General features: G+C 39.8%; 1 protein-coding gene across 1 annotated transcript in view; it reads right to left on the bottom strand.

The window, feature by feature from the left end:
- Positions 1-25,257, bottom strand: part of LOC122811238 — a 101,307-nt gene that overhangs the window by 6,764 nt on the left and 69,286 nt on the right. Inside the window, exons 3-6 of the mRNA XM_044082944.1 lie at positions 20,019-20,192; positions 14,378-14,579; positions 6,433-6,548; positions 668-753 (exon numbers count right to left, since the gene is read on the bottom strand). Coding sequence (XP_043938879.1) covers positions 668-753; positions 6,433-6,548; positions 14,378-14,579; positions 20,019-20,192 — 578 coding nt within the window. The remainder of the gene's footprint in view (positions 1-667; positions 754-6,432; positions 6,549-14,377; positions 14,580-20,018; positions 20,193-25,257) is intronic.

Genomic DNA, 25,257 nt, shown 5'->3' with positions numbered 1-25,257 from the left:
ACAAGGTGCTTCCGATAAAGGCTCCCTCTCCTGTGTAACACATATTATACAATTTGCTGTCATTACGTCTGTACTGTACCATGTTAGAACCCATGCTGAGAAGATATTTTACTGTACCATGTAGGGAGGCATCCCCGCAAAAAAAATAATACTCAGTCAAGACAATTGCATTCATTGCTTACACTTGGAAATAATTATCACTGCTGCTCTCCTTTCATAACTTCATGTTTTGCCGAAAGTGTCGGCATCCTATGCATCTCTTTTCTACTTCACCTTAATTGTGTTTTCTTACCTCACTGCTCTAGGATAATTTTAGTTCTGCCATGTTTGTCTCCATATATTGCTTTAAGTTCAGTCTTCTGAATGCATTTATCGTGTGCCTTAGCTGATCTCTGTATTTTCTAAACATTTACTGTAATACGCTCTGTTTTAGCTCCTGCAACCTACTCATTACCCAGCATCCAAAAGAAGAGAAACGGGATCATACACATCCTAAGAATTGTTCAGCATACACCCTGCCATTACCGGTTTCAGCCCAAAACTGAAAATATGGCTTAAGACTTCAGACAAACCCTGGCTCAGCAGTTTAAAATATTTAATAAATGTACCTCAGATTTAAGTGGATTTAGCTTTGTACAAGGAAACACAACACAGCAGAGACACTGACCTGTTCTGTGCATTTGAAGAATTTGGTGTCTTTCGCCTTAGCCTGCTGAGAATCTGTTTCACCTTTCTCCATTGTGTCTGGTTTGCCTGAAGTGAAAAACAAAGAAAACTACACTTTAATCTTAGAATTTAAGGCAACAGCAGTAATTTGTCAGTGATTTTATTTAAGCTCTGCCTTTTATAACTGTGGGATTTGCATTCTAGTTTGAGAGTGCATGAACTGTAAAACCATTGGAAAACCTATACTTTGGAGTCTGCAAGTTCATTTACCTTCAGTTTCTTAACTAGTGCTGCCGTTAGCATCTGTGAAATGCTGCATAGCAATGAAAGAAAAATAAAATTAAATATGCTTGAGTTATAAAATAAATGAGCTATTAATGTTGTGTAGGTTCAGCATCTGATTCCATCAGAGCCATGTCAGTACAATCAAGGACTTTGTATAAGTCACTTACCAGATGAAACCTACCTAGTTATGTTGAAGGAGACTGTGTCTTAAAAGTTTTACCAATTTAAGTATTAAACATGAGATGATTTGATTCAGCAGCTGAATTTATTAATGCAGAACAACATCAGTTCCCTCACTTGGGGCTGATACTGTGTAGACATGAATTTGTTATACCATACTAAACCATGTAATGCCTCGTCCATCATCCCTTTTGAGATCTGTACAAGAAAATTCTGCCACATAAATGTTATTTTCCAGTGTAATACTATAGTCGTTTTCTACCTTTACAGTTTTGCCGTATATGCAGACACCACTTTCTAGGACAGTAGTTGAAAACATAATCTGTAGACAAAGCATCCCCACTTCCATTGCCGAAGGTATTAATTACTCAGCATGCAAAGACAAACTCGATTACAATTTGCTTATTGTTCCAAAACAATATTTTGCATATGACTGCTTTGCCTCAGATGGTCTCAGGCTCACATTTCAAAAGGCAGCTGCAGAGTGCAGTAGAGCAGCTCTGTGATGCAGTGGAGCAGATGCTACAGTATCTCACTTAGCGTATGCTGCTGCAGAATGCTGATATGTGCAATCTTGTCTCTGAAAGAATCGTCACATAGTTTGATGTGACACTGCCATAACGTAATGATAATTAAGTTGCATTAATAAGCTCATACATTTAAAATGAGGGAGAGTAAGTTGTAGATCATACACCAATCTATCTAGGAACACAAGTTAAAATGTGCCAGTGTTCACGGACTGCTACAACTCAAAGCTGCACAGCAGTGAAATAGTAAACCATATAATTTACAACTGCCCTGGCATTAGAGCCTATGGCACTGCCTGCATATAGTTAGCACTGTTTTCTTAGTGTTCTAGCTCAGTCTTCACTATTCAGTTACAGTGACTGTTATCATCCTAGGCAACAGACCATGTCAACGTCCTTTGCTGGGAAAAAAGAGAGCAAATACTATGGCTGCATAAGAGGACACATGCTTCTGTGATTTGTGCTCCATCTGCTATAAACGCAAGCTGACCTTCTATATATGCCACATCTACATGAACAGCAAAGACATTTGGCCACAATTTACAATTACACAAATTCCCCATTATCATTTTATCTGTTTTACAAACATATTTGCACAAAGAACCAATCAAATCATCTACACATCCGTCCTGGAAGAACGGATGCAAGAGAAAGTGTTAACAGCTATTTAGAAAGGATCTACTAATAACAGGGTAATTTTCCACTAAACAATATGCACACATACAGAAACAATATTCTCTAAGATAAAATTACCATTTTTCAATGGGGGAAAAGTGCAGGTTAAAAATATGCATACAGATCTGTTTACCCAGTTAACGTAGGCAACAAAATGCTTTATGAAGGATCTTGCACCAGGATGGACAATGGGACCAGCAGACTGATTATCTTGGTAATACTACAACTACCACTGGGAATTAGCTGCAAAGGAATCCACAACTCACTAACTGCAAAGGATTCTGGGATTCATTGTCAGTTCACTAGACAAGACTGAATCGAGAGTGAAATGTTTCACAGAAAATGAAAAATGGGACAAGTGTTACACATAGGTAGGTACTGGGCTATCTGCCTGAAGGCATATATTAGCCCAGCCACGTTGTGCGGTATTCACTGCCCCTTTGGTTAGTTCCCTAGGCCCTTGATCTAGCAGCTAGTACCCTTGGCCCCTGTCTAGTAGAGCTGTTGGTATGATCCCTGGTGTGAGCTTTGTTACCCATCCACTCGTCAAAGTTCCTCTTGAAGAGTGATAGTGAGGGGCTCTGTCTTATGTAAATCGGGACCTTGTTCCATAGCAAGGGAAGTCTTTGCGAAAGGTATCTATCCCTCCAGCATGTTCTATTCATTGTTGTGCTGAGGTTTATATCCCTAGAGCGTGTAGCTCGAGTAGATTTGGTTTTGCTAAGATGGAGCATGTTCAACAGTTCTGGGTTGGACATGGCTTTGTATGTTAGACAGAGATCGCCTCTGAGAAGGCGGTATGCAACAGAGAAAAGCCTTAGTTTTTTCAATTGTGCTGCATAGGGCAACTGTTTGAGGCCAGTAATCCTCTTAGTGAGGTACCTCTGTGGTCTCTCCCGCTGCTGGAGATGCCTAGCCAGGTACATTCCAATTGGTGCATTGTACTCAATAATGGGTCTGATGAAGGAAGAGTAGAGGGGGCTCCACTACATCCTTAGATCTTGATACACGAACCCTTTCGTGATCAGATGGGTCACATAGAAGGATTTTCTAACCACCTTGGCAACATGGTTATCAAAGGAAAGCTGACTATCTGCTTTGGTCCCTAGATCCCTTATTACTTCTTCAGATTTCAGGGGGTTACCTCCTATGTGGTAGTTCGCGGGTACTCTGTTTTTACCAAAGGGGATTACTACGCATTTTTAGCATTTAGCTTGAGACCATGGCTTTGACACCATGCATCAGTCTCATTTAGGCCCTTCTGGAGGATATCCATGTCGGCCAGAGAGACTATTATAGCACCCAGTTTGCAGTCATCCCGAAACTTGGTCAGCCACAGCCCTTCAGTGCTTGCCTGTACTTCTGAGAAGTATATGCCAAACAGGAGGGGCCCCAGTACAGAGCCCTGAGGCACACTGCTCGTTACTGGTCTGGATTCAGACATAGATCCCGCTACTCTTACTTTGTGGGATTTATCTGAGAGCCAGTTTGCGATCCATCTTGTGACGCAAGGGTTTATGCCCAGGTTGGTGAGTTTATCAATAATTGCCGAATGGGGAATGGTGTCAAATGCTTTAGCAAGGTCAAGGTAAGCCGTGTGTACCTCCTTTCCTTTATCTGTAGCCTGAGTAACTGTCTCAAAGAAGTCCACCAGGTTCAGGAGGCATGATCTGCCCTTGACGACGCCGAACTGTGTGGGGTCAAGTGTTTGGAGGGTCCCAGTCTCTCCATTTAGGAGTTCCATAATGATTTTCTCCATTGCCTTACAGATCAGACTGGTCAGGCTTATTGGTCGGTAGTTCCCAGGGTCGGTTGTGGGCCCAACCTTGTGCAGCGGAACCATAGTTGCTGTGCGCCATTCTATGGGCACATATCCTGTCGAGAGGCTGACACTGAACAGGGTATTCAGATGTGGGGTTAATTCATTTTGGAGCTCGTGTATGACACAGCCTGGGATACCATCTGGTCCCATGGAGGCAGTGTTTTTAGCTTTAGATAGAGCCTTATTAACCAACGTATCAGTAATAATTGGGGTTACACAATCCCTTGGAATAGTAATAGGCCCTGTAGGTGGTGGTGGTGGGGGGAATTTGCACTGAACCTGTCAACCAAGATGTTGGCAATGTCAGTGGGGTCAGTGTATTTTGTTCCATTTTGTACTAGCTCAGAACAGACCTGAGCGTTGCCATTTAGGTTTTTGATGTAACCATAGAAGGCCTTATGGTTATCCTTGGCAACTTTCTTTTCAAAATTGGCTTTAGTTGACTTGATGAGGGCACCAAGTCAGCTTTCTGTTGTACTTTAATTTATTGTGGCTTGAGCTTTTTGATCACTAGCCATATGCTACTTCTGGGAAATGTATGCTGAATTTTCTTTTAACCTGCCCTTTTTAAATGACTAAAGCACAGCACTAGCAGGTGTATATTAGCCCTTTTACACTTGGAGAAAGCACAAAGAAAGACACGGGTTGAGGTGTTTGCAGCACACAGGGTGTTTAATACAAACCATAGAAAAGCACAAAGAAAGACACGGGTTGAGGTGTTTGCAGCACACAGGGTGTTTAATACAAACCATAGAAAAGCACAAAGAAAGACACGGGTTGAGGTGTTTGCAGCACACAGGGTGTTTAATACAAACCAAAGAAAAGCACAAAGAAAGACACGGGTTGAGGTGTTTGCAGCACACAGGGTGTTTAATACAAACCATAGAAAAGCACAAAGAAAGACATGGGTTGACGGTGTTTGCAGCACACAGGGTGTTTAATACAAACCATAGAAAAGCACAAAGAAAGACACGGGTTGAGGTGTTTGCAGCACACAGGGTGTTTAATACAAACCAAAGAAAAGCACAAAGAAAGACACGGGTTGAGGTGTTTGCAGCACACAGGGTGTTTAATACAAACCAAAGAAAAGCACAAAGAAAGACATGGGTTGAAGGTGTTTGCAGCACACAGGGTGTTTAATACAAACCAAAGAAAAGCACAAAGAAAGACACGGGTTGAGGTGTTTGCAGCACACAGGGTGTTTAATACAAACCAAAGAAAAGCAGGTCACGTAAACAAAAAGGTGCTTTCCAGGAAACTGAGCATCAAAGATCACATTGTAGTTTAACAGTTGGCAAATTCTGTATCCGTGGGTTTGATTCCTTCATCCTCCATGTGCCTACTGTGTGACTGAATAAGTGACTTAACCTGACAGTGTTTCTGGGTGACAGAAAAAAAAAATCACTTATTATGTTCTTAATGTTTTTTTTTCTTCCTATAATTAACATACAAGAACAGAAGGGCACAGCCTTCTGAAAGGTTATAGCAGTGATGTGGGGAATCACCATAAATCTCAGCAGTCCTTTCACTGCCTTCATCTTTGGGGAACTGCTGTTTTTGCTCCCATTTCAACAAGATGGGTGCATTTACCTCATTTGTAGTACTGACCTCTTCAGCTGTCATTTATTAGCCAGGCCCATAAAAACAACAGTTTAATATATCAAATATTCTGAAATATCCCACTAGTTAGAAAAGCAAACTATTTACAATGCAGACAGCAAAGAAACACTGAAATGCAGATTTACAAGTACTTTGATTAAACAAATATTTAAAATGCATAGAGAGAAAGAGAACTGCAGATTTACAGAAAATAAGCTGAATGCATGAATGCACAGAATTTACAGTGACCTCTTCATTCAGTAGTGGGTTTACTGTGTGTAATGGTGAACGAGTTGTGCTTTACAGTTGCCTCTCAACATTTCACTGCTATACATTTTTTTTTACATTCAAAAACTTCTTTCAGAAGTGACAAAAACACTTCAGAAGTGGGTAACTTGCATTGCACAGTATACAAACAGGGCAGATGGTAGAAAAAGCACATTGCCGAGTTGGTGTTTTTTAACCACTATGTTAAACCGTCTCTCGGCCTGAGACATAGGGTCAGGATCCCCTCCCCAGTGTAGAACATGGAGGGGTGGTACAACAACAACGAGGAGCACTTGGGTTTAAACAGATGATGCAAAAATATGACAGGGTCTTCCATTTACCCAGGAAACACTTTAGGGCTCCTTTCAACAAAATTCTGAGAATAGATTAGGAAGCCTTTTCAGTTCTTACCTTTTTAACACTGGCTTGTCCTTCTCGACTTGGGGGTGCTTCTCCATCAAGCTGATCCTGGAGATCCTGGATACTGACATAGTGCACGGTCATCCTCTTGGGTGATAATTTTGTTTCTACAAGTCAAATTTCAGGTATAAATCATCTCAAGAAGAAAATTATACTGATCACACAAATCTGGAATACAGGCCTTGAAATCGCAACTTGTTTGCTCCAGCATTTTACGAAAAAACATGTAATTAAAATTGGAATGTACATTTCCAGCACTGGGTAATATTGGCCTTTAAGTGTGTCGCAAAAATGTGAGCATAGCAGCTGCAGACAAAGGGCTGGCCTTCAGACAACTGTATCCATGAGTGCCCAACTACCTACCCATCAAAATGGTGAGACATTTGTTATGCCACACCATTTAGCTGCAGACACCTACCCAGCTGTACTTGAACCACAGAAGTCGTGAGTGGCTTTTTCACTGGTTGTGTAGAAACATCTGGCACTCTGAACATCAGTGTACAATGGTGCATGCATGGCTGTAAGTCAGATAACCCAAAATGGTCAGCTGTGGTATCTGATCAAAAAGTAAAAATATAAAACTGTATTTATTATGAAGAGGAAAATAATTGTGCAGAGGATGCAGTCCATGCACTGTCCTAATATTTATATTCAGCTATGTGGTCACTCCGTTACTGCATTTTCTGAAAAAAAAAAAAAAAAAAAAAAAAAAAAACAGAAATGCATCTTTCCCTACAAGCTACCTGCAGTTTCACCCCCCCCCCACTAAAAATTTGATTGTAATACTTAACGTAGTGGCTGACTAATTGCATTACACACACACAAACTTGGTCTTTCAGTAGTAGCTGTTGGTATTTGCTAAGTGGCAGAGAAGCACCAAAATAACATCTTCACCCAGTGATCAAAGAGAAAGATGGTGAAGTGCTGTTTCCTCTCCCCAGTTATTGATCCTGGCAGCCCCACCCTCCTGCACAGGTGACAAGACCAGTGAGAGGTCAGCATGCTTTTACATTTCAAATGTTGAGTTTCCTGGTTCGGAAGAACTCTCTTAGGTAATACTTCTCTAAACTCCATTATTTTTAACTGCATATATGCATACATATGTGCTGTATGAGCTTAGCTTACATAGCGACTTACACCAGGGACCTTTTCATATGGCGCTATTGAACATTTAACCTATACAGTAATATAGCCCTTGCAGGAATAGAGAGGAATGTCTTTCTTTCCATAACTACCCTGTTTAGCTAATAAACTAACCACCTATTTTTTTTCTTTTTGTTTAGTCAACATATCTCAGCACAGTTTACTGATATTTGATATATATATATATATATATATATATATATATATATATACTTAATCACACAGTGTAATTTAATTGATTGTTTGCTTATGGTGTTTTCCTATTTAAATTAGCAATTGCAGCTCTGTGTTTATTCTAATTAGATGAATGTGATTGTTGCCTAGAGTGCATAAGAGCTTTGATACACCAACAATAATACTCTTAGACTGTGATATTGAATTAGAGTGCCTATGAGCTTTATTACACCATCTAGAATTAATCTTTGTATGTTACATTGCATGCTGGATAACTTAGAACAGCCTTTACCTGATTTGCCTGCTGTATGTGTTGCATGCCTCGCCCCCTTTTTTTCCTCTCTTTCTCTTATTACCAGCTGTGTGCTTCGGTTTGCCCCCACACCCAACAAGTGATTTAATCTGCTGGACGCCACAGAAATGAACTCTAACTAAAGAAGTAGCTACTGGCTCCCTGAGAGATTTCTTCCCTCCTATAAGCCAGTGAAAGTATGTATCATTATAACTAAGTGTTATACATAACTTGAATAATGTACAAGCTACTGCTAGGTTAGTCAAAGCTTCCTAGTCAAGGTAGCCAGCAGCCAACCCCCCCCAACCTAATCAATCTCCTTGAAGTATTCCTTCTTGTAACTCCTTTCCTATCTTTTTCTATCTGGTCCATTTCCATCTTTTACTTAGCCTGCCATCACCTATAGAAGCCCTAGCTCTTGCAATTAACTTACTGGCCACTAGGTGGCATCACTCTATAAGCTATTGTATTGCATTTTGCTATACTCTTACTAATCCTACCCCTAGGTCATTGTCCCCAGCTTTTTCTCTGACCTTTTACCTTCTCTCCTTGTTCCACGTATCCTTTTTCCTGCTACTCTCTACCAAGCCTTAATCTCTTCCTACCAGCTTCATTTTTTCCTCTCACTCTCTCCCTTTCGAACTCCCATTCTTCCAAACTTACCTGCTACACTTCTCGGACTTCACTGATGGTCTTCCTTGATAGAACTCTCTCTTGTCTCATCCCGCTCCATTTGCCCTTCGGGCTCACTCCGCTTCCCTACCCTGCCCCCTATTCCCACCCGCCCCCAGTGCTCCTACATTTAGCCTCCCACAGACCACACCCCTCCAAACTCTGCACCTATCATACTAACCATATAGTTATTATGCCCAACCCATTTCTCTCTTAACCCACTCAATCAAACCATCTCTAATCACCCCTTCTCCTCTCTCCTATTCTATTACTAATTCTCAACAGTCCTTCTATCTCTTACCCTCAATTTTCTCTATTCAACTCACCATCCTAAGAATGTCTATCTCTATAATTCCCCACAACATTCATATTTTAATGTGGATTTTCTTATTACCACCTCTATCCACCACTTATCTCATTACCTCTTATGAATATTCTCTTAACAATACCCTACCATTACCATCCAAAGACACCTCATCTACTACAGAATTTTCTCCTTACTACCTCCTAAATATCATTTTCAGACCCAGCTACCTATTAGCCAAATATCATCGACTTGCACATATTAAATACTCTAACCTAAAAGCTAGAAAAGTATTTTATTTCTACTGCAAGCCACAACAACCTAAATCTTTAACACCCCTTCAATCTCTATTAGATGGTGACATCCACCCAAACCCTGGCCCTAACAATCCCCCCACCACTACAAATCACTACCAAGACAATTTGATAACCTCTTCACCTATCAAACCTACCAACTCGCTCTTAATTGCACATCTAAACATACGCAGTATTTGTAACAAAATTGCTCAACTTCATGCCCTCTTACAGGCCCATCCATTTGATATTCTATGTTTATCAGAAACATGGCTAAAACCCACCATTAAAGACAACGAAATCACCCCTCCTGGCTATATCATCATCAGACTTGACCGTACTTCCAAAAAGGGGGGAGGAGTAGCAATCCTCTATAAAAATGAGCTTCAAGTCAGTACACTTAATCTTACTTTACCCACAAACACTAGTGCAGAAATAATTTTCTCAAAACTTCAGCTTAATACAAGTTAAAGCCATAAACATTATCTCTGTCTATCTTCCCCCAGGGAACAATAGTAATACTGTAGAGTATATTTTCAGCTGGCTTTCTAGTAACATCCCTCAAGAAACCATAATTCTTGGGCACTTCAACATTGATTGGAATTCCTGTACAAATACCAACCCCACCACCCACATTAACCTTTATGGCTTTTCTCAACTTATAGAATCCCCCACCAGAACCAATAAAATCAATAACAAAGCAACCACCTTAGATTGGATACTTACCAACACTTCTCAGCAAACCTACACAACAGGTATCCTTCCAGATGACCTCAGTGACCACACTCTAACATATATTATCAGACATAAAACCTGCATAATATTCCCTAACACCTTCCGAACAATACCCTCAAAAAAAGCATTTTAACCCACAACTTTTCCAAGCAGAACTCAAGCAATGTAATTGGACCCCATTAAAAACTCTCCCTCTAAACAATGCAGTGGAATACTTTAATTCTACATTCTTAGCCATCCTGGATCATCATGCTCCAACTCGTTCTATTAGAATCAAAGCCAAACCAGCCCCTTGGCTTACTAACAATACTAAACAAAAAAATCCTAGTTAGAAATAAACACTGGACAAAATGGCGTACTACTAAGAACTCCAATAGACCATCAAACCTTTAGACAACATAGAGACAGCACAAAAACAGCCATCCTGCTAGACAAAAAGAATTATTATCTCCAACTACAGCAAACCTCTCTGACAACCAAAAAAATTCTGGACTAGTATTAATAATCTTCTCTACCCAGGTCAATTGATCACACCCAATCCTCAGGGTTCTAACCCCAATAATCCAATACAAACTGCTAATTCCTTTAATTCTTTCTTCACAGATACCATCCAAACTCTAGCCAGCCACCTATCACCTGATATATCCAACCTACCCACTTCTTCTGCTATTCTACCCCCTCAATTCCACCCCCAACCTGTGTCTACCTCATATATCTTTTCCCTTCTCCAAAAGTTAAAACCTTCCTCCCCATCAGCAGACAAACTACCAGCAGAATTCTTACAAAAAGGAGCTAAGGCCATTGCCTACCCTATTTCCATTCTAATAAATAGATCTATAAACTAAGGAGATGTCCCATTAATCTGGAAAATCTCTCATATCATCCCACTACACAAAGGGGGGAAACTCCGACGACTTCTCCAACTATCGTCCCATAGCTTTATTATCCCCTATAGCCAAAATTATGGAGAAATGCATCCACAAACAAATTCTCAACCACCTCCTCCAAAATAACCTACTTGCTAACTGCCAACATGGCTTCAGACCTTTCCACAGTACCACCACTGCCCTGCTATCATTCTCAAACTACATAAATAACAACCGTAACAACAACTGTCTTTCATCAGCTGTCTTCATTGACCTATCCAAAGCTTTTGACATGTTTAACCACCAACTTCTCCTGCTTACACAAGTCTCTTTCACTTGATTCTCTATCTTTGGACTGGTTTACATCCTACCTTAATAACCGTCAGCAGGCTGTACTCTGGCACAATGAACTATCTAATCACCTCCCAATCTCCCTCGGTGTTCCACAAGGCTCTATTTTAGGCCCACTCTTATTTTCTATCTCCATTAACAACCTGCAATCTGCTATTCCATACTCCAACTGCATTCAGTATGCAGATGACTCTACCTTAATTTGCTCAGCTGCCTCACCAACTGAACTTCAGTCCCTTACCCAAAAAGCCTTCAGCACTGTAGAACAATGGTTCTCCCACCGCTGCCTCCTTCTCAATCCCAAAAAAAACTAAATTGCTACTTTTCAGCCCAACCAAAAAGTCCATCTCTTTACATTTCAACCTCACTTCTGATAATGGTACCCTTATCTCACCTGACCCTACCACTAAACTGCTAGGAATAACAATTGACAACAATCTAAACTTTGATATACACATAAACACTACAATAAAATTAATTAATAAGAAACTGGGATCCCTTTACAGAATCAAACCCTTTCTTACTCCAGAAGCTAGGTCTGCTATAGCTAGAACTCACCTTTTATCCACTCTGCTCTACGCCGCTCCCATTTATACTAATATCTCAAAAAACAACCTCAAGAAACTAACAACTTCCTATAATAATATTGCTAGATTTGCTACAGGCTCTCCTTTCAGAACACATCACTGCCTTAATCTTAAACAATTAAACTGGCTAAAATTCCTTAACCAGCTTCAATTTCACCAGCTCACAATAGCTCATAAGACCCTGTATCAACCTAGCAACACTCCTATACTCTCTAGCCTCATCACACCTTATAACAATCTCAAAAATCTACGTTCCTCAAACAAACTGCTGATTAATACTACTAAATCCAACAACTCAGCAGGTGACTCCTTATTCTCCAACTCTGCAGGAAAACTATGGAATCAACTTCCTTCCGATATCACAGCTCAGACCTCTCTCTTTCTTTTTAAACAACTAAAACCATATCTCAATAATCACTGGCTATGCTCCTGTACTAACCCTGACTAATTCTGCCCCCCCCCACTTACTCTTCTCACCCTTCTGCCCCCCCACTTACTCTTCTCACCCTTCCTTCATCTACTACCTATTACAAATTAACAATATATCCTATAGTACACAAATCTTATGTATATATGTAAAAGTCATCTCTGTACCTTAAAGAACTGGATTACTATTATACAGTATTAGTTAAAACTTTTGTATTATCTTATATTTTCTTTGATTTCTTTGACAACACTGTACAACTTCTACTCTCTTTGCATCTATTTACTCTGTACAAATACATGGAATTTTTCTCCCCGGGCCTCTACTGGAAATGGACTTGCATCCAGTTAGACTAGCCCAGTCAACAAATGTAAACTGTAAATGTAAATGCAGTATACTTTAACCAACTTAAAAGTAGGTTAGAACTGAAAAAAACAAAACAAAAAAAAAAACCCTTTTATTTCTTCTATTTTTAATATTATTTTAAGAATTTCTTTAGCTAACATGTTATGCTAAAATTATACTGCTTTTATGGTACAATCATTGCTGTATAAAACTGTTTTGATGTTATTCTCTATTAAATTGTAAGTTTTTTCCTTGGAGCTTTTCTCCCTGGGCCTCTACTGAAAATGGACATATATCCAGTTAGACTAGCCCGGTCAACAAATGTAAAATAAATAAAAATAAATAAATATATTCACTGAAGGAAGTTGTTTTCAGAACTGTTTTTACACAAAAAAGGAAATGGGGGCACTTAGCTTATCATATGTCAAGCATTTGAACTTTGTATATACAAAGTATTTACCAAGGCACAGCTGTACTGCCAAAATAATCATTTATGAATATATGGTTTGTTCTTTCATTCTAACAAATATCTACAAACAGAGCTTGTAATGCCCAACCATTCCTACTGGTGCAGATTCATATCTTGCTGTTATGTTGGAAAAGGGCACCCAAGACCAGTGAACATCACCCAGGATTATGTAATCAGTACCTAATAAAGTTACTTTCAGAAAAATGTATTAGTTACTGAAAGGGTGTTCTCTTCTGTACACCGATCTACAAACTACTGTGCATAAACTCCCCGTTAAGTCTCAGCAAAATGGCTCTCTCATCCTTAATAGCCAAGGTTTATTTTGTAAACTACTGAGGGAACTTATTTTATCTGGAGCTCCTTTGTGCTGAAATTAGGATCCTTCCTACTTTCCTCAGCTTTAAGCAGTACTCTTCATGCCCATGTAATTCAAACATTTCCTGGTATATCCCATGCCTGTGGATTTGATAACTACTGTCAAACTGTAATGTTTACAGCCCATTGCCATGGGTGTGGTTTTGATTTTACTAGCAAATTTACTTTGTCTATGACCCTGTTAGTGGTTGAAATGGTGCCCCGTGTACCATTCTGCCATCTCAGTTAAATAACTTTTTTATTTTTCAAAATATTTTCTTTTATTTCTGAAATATATGGATTGTATTTGTTAATGTTTATTTCCAGCATTGCCCAAGAGTAAGACAATCAAATATTTCATTATTGTACAGGGCTGATTACAGTTTTCTTTTACATGCATCTTTACATGCTGCATGCATTCAGGGAAGCTGTATCTCAAGCCCTTCAACACAAAATATAATGTTGAAATGCTCCCATTCTGCAGACAGCTATCAGCATAGTCGCCAACATGCTGCAGTGTTCAAACTTAGCCTAAGAAACTCTCATACGCCCACTGTGAGTCACTTGGTAGGCAGCTTTGGCAACATTCATTCTAGATAACTAGTAAACTGTTTGCTGTTTATTACTCGGAGCTTTACCACCACAAAACAATGACAACTCTTACTTGTCTCACTTCCCAGAGGTTCACCATCATAAAATAAACATGTCATTTGGGATCTAACTAGGCCTAACGCATTCTTATGTAAGCATATCTTTGAGTGCTCAAATCAAAAAGGACAATTACTTTGTCTTTGCTTCATCACTTATGGTCTTCACTCTTAGTAATAGAATCAAACTGCCAGATTGTAGCATACATTTCAAAACTTTTAAACACAGTTCTGTAAAATGGCGTGTTACAGCCTCAGCCAACATCAGAAATCATCTCACCTTTGTTATGTATCGGAGAGCTCCCTTTCATGGACCCAAGAAACACACCTGCATCAGACACCGACCTCGTCCTACAATGATTTGGCAAAGACAGATACTGTGCTTTATTGGTCAGATCCATGTGACTTTGAAGCTTGAACTCTTTTTCTGGCTTGAGAATCTGTTCCGCAGCTCCACATGAACAGCGTTCTAGAACCAACTCCTGCATTAAAAAAAAAAAAAAAAAAAAAAACGTAAGTCATACTGAGCAACAAAGTTCCTGAGTATCATCATCTGATATTACTGGTACAGTCTTTAGGGATCTCTGACCCTTTTCAACACACTCCAGTGAGCAAGGTGCGAGAAAAGAATACAATAACTTCATGGTACATGTAAAATGTGTAGAAAATCAGTACCATAGAAATGAACGTATGAACAACAGGATTTTTGTTAAGACAAGATCACTGTAGGAATGTCACCCAAAATGTTTCCATACAAATGAGCACAAAAAAAAAGAAAGCAGGACCAAAAAAAACTGCAGGAATTCAGGAAATCATTGCTGTACAAGTGAGAGACTTGTATCTTTCGGCTTTTCCTGGTTAGGGGCCGCCACAGCGGAACTCCAGTCTGCTAATGATTAGCAGTAGATTTTTATGTGCCGAGTTGCCGGCCCTGGCGCACAACCTTCAATGAAGGTACGCCCATTCACGCATGGTCTCTACACAGAAGACGCTCCAGCTGAGAATCGAACGGGACAATGTCTTACTGTGAGGCGACAACGCTACCGCAGCGCCACCACTGTATAGTTACCATTGCATGGAACAAACTTCCTCTTCAAATTAGGTTACTAACTCAACCTAAACAATTCAAAGCATCTGCTAAAAAACACTTAGAAACTCTATAGTCATGCCTCTGTTCCTACCCGACTTAAAAATATCCTCCCATCTCTAAACCTTCTAATAATTAAATACTACTCATATTTTTTTCTCCTCCACTCTCCACTGTTCCTACCCCTCAGCTTTTCCTTACCAGTCGCACTCAACTTAGATGTTTTACAGGTGAAAGACTACAGCAGCAAATAAGCAGGTTGGTTAAAATAAGTTTCTCACATTAAAAAAACAGTTTGTACAATCGCATTTTTTATTTTGAACCCCAGCAGTACAGCAGAGAAACCAGTGTGACACAGAGATGTCTTATTTGGATTCCCTAGACTATTACATAAACTTTATAAAAACAGAAGAAAGAAAACAATAAGGAGCCTTACAGACTGTGTGTACTACAGTTATTGTGTGTTTTAGTTTAGAGGAAGAGAGTATAATGCTTCGAAAGTCACCTGCTTTGGGCACACCCGGAATGTGCTTGAAACAGGTAGTACTTCCACCCCCAATAATGGATATTTGTTTCTGTGATGCTGGTTGTCCTTGGATCTGGTTTGTAAGAGTATGCAAGATGAAAGAAATAATGAAGGTCAGATTTAACGAGGGAGGCACAGTACAGATTATGAACGGGCTGCTAATAATACCTTGTTTATTGTGTCTCAACACATGTGCCAAGAAATTTGCTCAAGAATTGAATTTTGGCATCCATGTTGAGAAGATATAAATAAGGATTGTGATCGGAGACCCAATCATAATTCTTTGCAGTTCATGAAGAGTTTACTACTAGTTACAAGGGAAAAAAGTGTTTAGTGTTTTGATGGCTTTCAAAGCCATAAAGTGTTTAGTGAGCGTTGTCAGGAAGACAGTGCAACACAGTTCCTTATGTCATTCTTGCCTTACCATGCCTCTCAAATGCCCAGATTGTTATGGAATGCCCAGATTTTTGCCTCGTATGTTTAGTCTGTTCCTCATATATTGTATATAATGTGTGAATTTGTAATATGGTTGTGAAAAATAATAAAAAATGATTATTGAAAAAAAAAAAAGAAAGGCAACTCCCAGAGGATGCTTGGTTTACTCTAAACAGACCTTTAATAATAAAACTAATAGTACACATTAAGGTTTAATAAGAATAGTAAAACTGACCTTTAACACCTTTTAGATTTATTTGCTTAGTGCCAGCTTACTGTTTTTAGAAATCAAAGCTATGGGTTTTCTACAAAAGTAGAAAAAAAAAGAAAAAGATTTAGTCATGATCCTTCCTGAATAATAATCTAAACAATAATTGCCTATGCCTGTGTAAGAATTGCATTAATGCTGTGTCTGAATCTATTTGTGAAGTTAGGCGCCAAGAGAATTGATGTTTACCCAAAAGTAATTAGGGATTTGAAACATCTGTACGCTCTTCCTGAAGAGTAAGAAAAAAAGAGACTGCATAACAAATGCTTGTGAAACTAATTGTGAAAAAAACCTGATGGTCAAAAGTGGTAACTGCCTCGAAACAGGTGTTTGTTCTTTTGAAATGCATACCACTAATCTGTTCTAAGAAACACTGCTCTATAATCTGTCTTCTGAAAATCATGCAGCTACACTGTCTAGGTTGGTCTGTGAAAACTGGGTACTAAAGAAAACTTATCTATTTTCCTTTCAAATATGTGCTCTTTAAAACAAGGAGGCATGTCAGAGCTTGCTGTCAGCAAAAGGGATGGTATTCAGTATTTTGAGAGTACCAAAGATGTACTCTGTATGTTCTGACACCCCACAGATTTGGACTGAGTAATCAAAGAATGACTGAGTGAAAAGGTTTGGTTTGCTTTAATACTTCCTCTGAGGTATAGACTGCAGCTAGTAAACTTATTCCAGACTGCAAGCATTCTCCTGTATAGCCCCTTCAGTCATCCCACCACCCCGTGCATCACATTCAGAAGCTGTATGTATTATCACCTGTCCAAATAGTCTACACAAAATAAGAAAGCCTCTGCTTAACTGCGACACAGAATTTAATGTCTAAGTATACTTTTCCTCCTCTACATCAAACTGTGCAGCTCTTTTCTATGAAACATAAAGACAATGAAAAATGCAGGACGGAGGATATTATCATCTGTGAAAAGTACCTTGGAAGGATTAACAGCAAGAGCAAGTGTGAAAGACAGGATAGACTGCAGCAGAGGTGCAAGTTTAACTGTGTGTGAAATGGAGCTCTGACATTGGCAACACAGTGGCTGAGGGAAGGATCGCACACTTGAAGTGCTTTATGTATGCACTGTAAGAATTTGATTCACTGCTGTACTTCAAGTCCCTAATGATTGTGAAACCAAAGGCACAGTGCTTATGACCATGCATCTCGCTGTACTCTCTGTGCATACGCTTAATCTACGTTGTACAAAGCAGTATGTCATGGGGGGGTAAGCATGAAGAAATGAAAGGAGCCAACTTGAGAGAATTTCCTGCGAAGACTGCTATGAAGCAGTGTGTGTGTGTGTGCGTATTCATCAAAGCCAACTAATAAAAAGGCGGTAAGGGAACAAGAGAAAAATGGACACAGCACAGGTGTACAACTTCATATTCTACAGCACACTGGATGTTTAAATACACAGCATATTTTGACTGCATGATTCCTATACAGAATATCATATCTTTCAGTGTGTGCCATGTTTATGCTCTACAATGGAGGTACTTGGCTCCAGTAATGGCATTGAAAGTACTAGCACATGGCTCTAGGGCAGAATAAAAAGTAATGGCTTTGTGGGATTCTAGGGAAGGTAATGCATCCCAAAGGTGTACACTATAATATAGTAACCTTTGGACTGAATGTGCCAAGTACACCAAAGGTGTAACACTGCATGTGTCCTGCATTAAAATGCACATTTAGTGCTTACCAGTTATTGTGCAAACATAATTCGCATATTTTGGGAGCAGCACAGTTTGGTAAGGAGGCACAGTGTATACTGTGCTTCTCAAACTGAACAAGCACATTTAGCTCTTGTGGGGAGAACAGCATGGTTCTGACAGTACAATACACTGCATTAAAAATAACTTCTTTGTACTGGGGGGGGGGGGTTTACATTACATGTATGGATTGCATGTCCACATTTAGACACATTTGCATAGAAATTGGGAATAGGAAAATAAACTGGTTAAACATTGGACATACCATGTCTGTGTGCATGTACTGTGCTCCTAGAATTAAAAGTAAAATCCTTAGAGCAACAAATCCTTTATTAAATGCAGGAAGCACAGTCTACTGTAAGTGGGTGTGCTACACCAAACATTTCCAGGTGTGTGACATAAATCAAACAACTGCAGGTAATAATCTGTATGCAGTGTTAACCATTGTAGCTTTTCTAACATTTAACAGTAGGCAGACTTAATTGTTTACTAACTATTCCTTTTTGTAGTTCTTGTGAGCATTTTATTGGTGTTTAATTCCAGCCGCAGTTGGCCTGTTCTGATTATAGAGTATAAGCCATCCCTGACTGTGCTGGTTCTTTCGTGAACCAGCAGCAGCATTTTATCGATGACATAATGTCAACGTCATCATTTGCTGCATACTGAGGGGGTCTGCTTTTGTATCAAAAACTACCACTGCTTTCCTCTCGCATCAAAAAATCATAGCAGTGGCCTTTAGCTTTCACAGTTGGACCAGAAGATCTTTAGATATTAAAATACATATACTTAGGAATCTAAGCATTGTTTTTCCAGTTATTTAGTGTGTAGATATATATATATATATATATATATATGCATATGCTTGAAGAGATCAATATTTGAGAAAAATCAGAAGAAAATTGGCAAAATTGGAGTTTCAGAATTTGTAGCATTATACCAGAATCCTAGCATTTGTGATGTTATGTCCACTGAACCACTGATAAAATTGACCACTGAAGTTAGTCAGTAGAAGAGTGATCTCTACCTTTACTAATCCTCTTTAACGGTGCTATAATGTACTTCCACAAGAAATCTTTAGTATATATTCTACAGCAGCTGGAAAGCTGAGGAGCAGTACTTCACTATATGTAGCTCACTTGCATATGTGCTGCTGTCCAGCTACCTGTTCTATGCCCAGTAACTTATTGGTTGTGTTAGCTTTATGAACTTCAAACTGAAACACTGCAGTAGACCTATTTATTACTTACCAGGATTTATAAATTCTGTGCAGTCTCTATAAATCCCACCTCAAGACAGTAATGACCTTGTCCAAGAAGCTGGACATGACACCATGACAAAAACCATAGTCTTGGAAAGATATAAAAGGTTAAAAAAAATAAGAGCCGCTATGCTTAAGGAAGGAAAGGGATGTCAGAGTGGGTAGTGCTGTTTACTCATGGCAAGAGGTTCTCGGGTTCAGTTTTCCGCTGCGGTGCCTTCTGTGTGGAGTCTGCATGTCCTCTCTGTATTCGCTTCAGTTTCTCCGGGTGCTCTGTTTTTATCCCACATTCAAAAGATGTGCAGGAGATGGACTGGACACTAAACTGGACTCAGGAGGGAGAGTGTGTAGTATGGAAGAACAATCACTGCAGGGCTAGCCACCCGAGATGTGAACGTTGGCTCTAGAATAGCAGTGTTGATTTGACACACAAACCCATGTGCAAAGTGGGGAAAAAGGAGTTGTGGATGGAAAGCAACAACAAAAACGACAAATCATTACACATGGAGGCATTAAATGGTGTGTCCAGTATCCAGATGTCAAACTAAGAAGATGTCTGTGCATTTTATTATGCTCTCATACAGCCTTTCACCGTTTTAAGAACTAGTACTCTTCAGTTACACACGTTTATTCTTACCTCTTCAATTTCTTTACTCCTCAGCTGCCTGTCCACAGTATCGTTAAGTCTCTGTAGCTGGAGATTCCTTTGCCGAAGGTGAGCAATCTTTTCCAGCATCTGGCACACTTGTTCCAGGTATCGCAGGCCCTGGCCTGGGCCAAAGTGCAGTGGTTCATGTGATGATGGTTCTTCCTGTAACAGAGAAATGGAATATGGTTAACGCTGTTTAGAGTAGTCCAGACTGATGTGTCAAACACTTTTGTGAAGGAGTACCATGTACCATTCAACACTGGGCCCTATATTGATTTTAATGGAATTGATTTCTTAAGTGAGCAGGAGTGCTGCTCCAGGCCAGAGGCAACAGATACAACCAGTACATAGCTAAATAGGACAGATCTGTAAGTATACATATACTCATCTTAAGCATTCTGTAAGCAAAGAAGTGAGCACTGTGGTAGTAAACACAAAAGCAGCATTGGAACAAAATAAACAAATGAACATCAAGACCTAGGGGGCAACTATAAAATCTAGTCGGACAATAACAAAACCTTGAAACTTCTGCTCATAAATTAAGGGACTGTGTTAGAGGGTCTACTTCAGGAAAGACAAAACCACAAAAACTCGAACGCTCACATGAGTGACTAATCAGAAACTAGAGTGTGTTATTTTGGGATCGCGGTACAGTGAAGATGGGAATATTTGCCCTTTCCTCACTGTACTGCGATCTTGGAGTAGGAACATATATTTAGCGAGGGGTGTGGGGGGCACAGCTGCCCCACAATACCAATTTTGAGTTTTTGATTATTTGCTCATGTGAGCGTTCGAGAGTTTGCATTTTCGGTTTTATGACACAGACCTGTCTTAGAGAGGAGGTATTTGAGAGGCAGTTTAGACTGCTGCCTTCTCTACTTTATGTAAATGTTTTGGATACTAGTGATTGTAATTTTGTGCATCTGTAAACAGATTCAGCTCTGCTTTACCTGCAGTTCTTAATTTCTGATTAGTGTTTTATGCTGGGTAACATGTTAATAAGCGGTCTCTCTTTTTACATTTTCATACAGTGGTTAATAAAGTCCCATTTTCAACAGCACCATCAGTTGAAAGTGGAGTCGTCTCGGACTTGTCCCAGGTAGAAGCTGATTTATCCTTTGCACCCTAGAATTCTCTTCTGTGACCTCATCCCACCCACCAGTTTAAACTCCTTTTTTATCATTTTCTACTGGTCTTCCATTCTACCTGTGGTAGTCGTACAGGGAGTGCACAATTCTAAATGTACATGAAGGATAACCATGGGCAAAAAGAAGGGGAAAAATGTCAACATATGCATCATACATATTTTATACACACACACACACACACACACACACACACACACACACACACTTATTCATGAATTCTCATCGGATATTCAATTTATGTAATTTCTTTTTTCCTTAGTGGTATGGCAGGGGCAGTGATTCTGACATAACATCTTTAGCTGCAAAACAAAATTAACTCCCACAATGCCACACAGGGTGAGCTCATGCTTCCCTTCCTTTTCCTTCAGTGCTCCTTTAAAGATGTTAACTCCCACAATGCCGCACAGGGTGAGCTCATGCTTCCCTTCCTTTTCCTTCAGTGCTCCTTTAAAGATGTTAACTCCCACAATGCCGCACAGGGTGAGCTCATGCTTCCCTTCCTTTTCCTTCAGTGCTCCTTTAAAGATGTTAACTCCCACAATGCCGCACAGGGTGAGCTCATGCTTCCCTTCCTTTTCCTTCAGTGCTCCTTTAAAGATGTTAACTCCCACAATGCCGCACAGGGTGAGCTCATGCTTCCTTCCTTTTCCTTCAGTGCTCCTTTAAAGATGTTAACTCCCACAATGCCGCAGGGTGAGCTCATGCTTCCTTCCTTTTCCTTCAGTGCTCCTTTAAAGATGTTAACTCCCACAATGCACAGGGTGAGCTCATGCTTCCCTTCCTTTCCTTCAGTGCTCCTTTAAAGATGTTAACTCCCACAATGCCGCACAGGGTGAGCTCATGCTTCCCTTCCTTTTCCTTCAGTGCTCCTTTAAAGATGTTAACTCCCACAATGCCGCACAGGGTGAGCTCATGCTTCCCTTCCTTTTCCTTCAGTGCTCCTTTAAAGATGTTAACTCCCACAATGCCGCAGGGTGAGCTCATGCTTCCCCTCCTTTTCCTTCAGTGCTCCTTTAAAGATGTTAACTCCCACAATGCCGCACAGGGTGAGCTCATGCTTCCCTTCCTTTTCCTTCAGTGCTCCTTTAAAGATGTTAACTCCCACAATGCCGCACAGGGTGAGCTCATGCTTCCCTTCCTTTTCCTTCAGTGCTCCTTTAAAGATGTTAACTCCCACAATGCCGCACAGGGTGAGCTCATGCTTCCCTTCCTTTTCCTTCAGTGCTCCTTTAAAGATGTTAACTCCCACAATGCCGCACAGGGTGAGCTCATGCTTCCCCTCCTTTTCCTTCAGTGCTCCTTTAAAGATGTTAACTCCCACAATGCCGCACAGGGTGAGCTCATGCTTCCCTTCCTTTTCCTTCAGTGCTCCTTCACCACTGACTCAGAAGTGCAGTACCTTCAACACAGGCAGCGCTTGATGCTAGGCGATTGGGCTGTAACCCATTTCAATAAAAAGGTGACTTAAATGTGGTTTATTTTTTATTTTTTGCTCATTTTAATTTCTACAAAATTGTGGTTCCTACTTGGGGACTTGGAAGTGCTTATTCCATATGTACAGCTCCATTTCTGTTTAAAGGAAATATATATATATATATATATATATATATATATATATATATATATATATATATATATATATATATATATATATATATATATATATATATATATATATATATATACACACATATTCATATACAAACACATAATGTGTGTGTTGGCATAAACTGGTCTTTTTTAAACAGGCTAGTATTTAGGCATACTCCTATATAATGAGAATGATCATTACAGATTTATTGCCCGCCCTCCTGCACTTTTGTTTTTTTTTGGGGGGGGGGGTTGGAACAAAGAGCAGATCAATGGGGACTAGTTGGGCTCCCTGTCAAACAAAGCAGTGAGCTGCCATTTTCCATTTGCTCAGGTTGCATTCCATTGGCTGGTGCATTAAGCAGTTTGAGAATAAAAGGTGTAGTGCACTTTACTTGCTGTGGATGGCCTCAGACACATGCACTTATGCATGTCGGATTATAAAAAGAAAACTGTTAAATATTTTTTCTCTTCTTTTTAGTTGCCACTACTGGCCAAGCCTGTAAAATGATATGTAATTTTCTTTCTTTCCTATTTTGTATAATTCTGTTACCTCCAAAATACTGTCTGGGGAATAGTTAAAATAATTGCTTGCAAATCTGTTAGCAAGTAGGTGTGTGTGTGTGTGTGTGTGTGTGTGTGTGTGTGTGTGTGTGTGTGTGTGTGTGTGTGTAATAGACAAAAATATGTTAGTGGGTGTGTCTGCTTACCTGCTTGCTTCAAGTGCTTCTTAAATGTCTTGAACCGTTCATTTTTCAGTGTTGAAGTTGGAAGACTTTTTTGGTGGAATAGGGTTGGGGTGTTAAGCACATTCTTCAACTTAGTTATATGTGCAGGTGTGTGTGTCTGTGGCTGCATACATACATGTGCATCTGTGTGTGTGTGTGCGCACCTGCAAGCATTTCTGTGTTTGTCTGCACACACATTCATGTTTGTGTGTGCATGACTGTGTGCTGTTTGTGCATATGCCTCCATATGTGCATCTGTGGGTGAAAACTTGCATGCATCTATGTTTGTGTCTACATCTTTGTGTATGTGTGACTGCATCTGTTTATGTGCACGTCTGCCCCGACTCCAGTAACCCTTGTCCATTTAGTTTGCGTCCTGCAGCCCCCACTGTTTTGATGTCCCCTGACAGCACTGCGCACACCCCAACTGCTCTGCTTTTCGTGGAGTGCTCTGATTTATAGCTGCTCTCCTTCTAGCAATGAACACTCTGCTTTCCACAGTCTGATTACTACAGTACCATGCTGGGGCTGAACTAATGTGAGACTGGCTTCCTTGAATGTGCCATCAGGAAAGCAGCCTAGTTAGTGTTCACACTCCTGCCTCGAGTCCCTGTTTAAACGGTTGAGAGCTACTTTTGAAAGCTGTGGCACTGATTAACACAGGTAGCTGTAGTTTGTGCAAGTACAATTTCAATTCAAGGATAAAGTCTTTTTATTTTAAAAGGTAATACTATAAATTTAGCAGCATTCAAACATGGACATAACCATTCTCAAATTTCTGCTTATATGTTGTGTCTGCTTAACTTACAGGTCAGACACCTGAGCTATTAGCAAATCTGGCCTTACAGGAACATAGATAGTTTGGCTTCAAAAAATGTGCCATCTTCAGGGACATGACAGGGCAGTAATTATGCAGAGTTTCTGAAACATTTCTCACAAGAATACTGCTAGGCAAGTGAGCACGTGGCTTTTGCAAAACACAGTCACAAATAAGTAGCACAAACCTCTTGCATTGCTGGGAATTGATCAATGTGTGCACATGCAGACATGTTCTCTGTAGGAGTCAGACTGCAGTTCAGGCCAGCAAGCAAAGAAATAATGTTACAAATAAAAATATATAACATTGAGTCTTAAAAAGCAATATAGGTTTGCAATTTATCTTTAAACAAAGTCAAAAGTAGAAAGCACTTTTATTGTCCATGCTTTAAACCATAACAGTGTATTTACACACAAAATCCTCCAACTTAACCCATTCATCACAAATTTTGTTTGCAATGTTTACAGCAAGGAAAATGCGTCTGGTAGAATTAACTGGGTCAACAAAAGATAAATTACGCAACTAATGTTTTTACCTTCCTGTAGCTGGAATACCCACCTGCATTCACGCATTCTTTCTGAAAACCTGTGAAATTTCCCTTACAAAAGCAGCAAAATTAGTCAAGTTACTTGAAAGCATAAGAGTTTGCAGCTAGCAACAGTCCCAGAGTGTAGATCAACTGACAAGTGCCTCAGGCACTACAAAATGCTGGGAATCTACATGCATCAGTTCCAAGTCAGTGCAGTAAAAGGAATGTTTCATTTTGGTACACTGAATCAGTAAAGCCTTGAACATAGAACACAAAGCCAGGAACCAGGCTGCATTGTAACAGAAATGTCACTGAAGCAGTGAGGACTCCCCCTTCCCTTACGGTTTGTGACCCGAGTGTTGCACTGTATAGTAACAATGTATTGGTTGGGCAGGGGTGCATTAAAATGAAAACT

This window comes from Protopterus annectens, chromosome 9.part0 (assembly GCF_019279795.1).
Source record: "Protopterus annectens isolate FY-2018-M chromosome 9.part0, PAN1.0, whole genome shotgun sequence".
Lineage (NCBI taxonomy): Eukaryota > Metazoa > Chordata > Ceratodontiformes > Protopteridae > Protopterus > Protopterus annectens.
The sequence above is the reverse complement of the archived record's forward strand: the minus strand, read 5'-3'. Positions and strand labels throughout refer to the sequence as shown.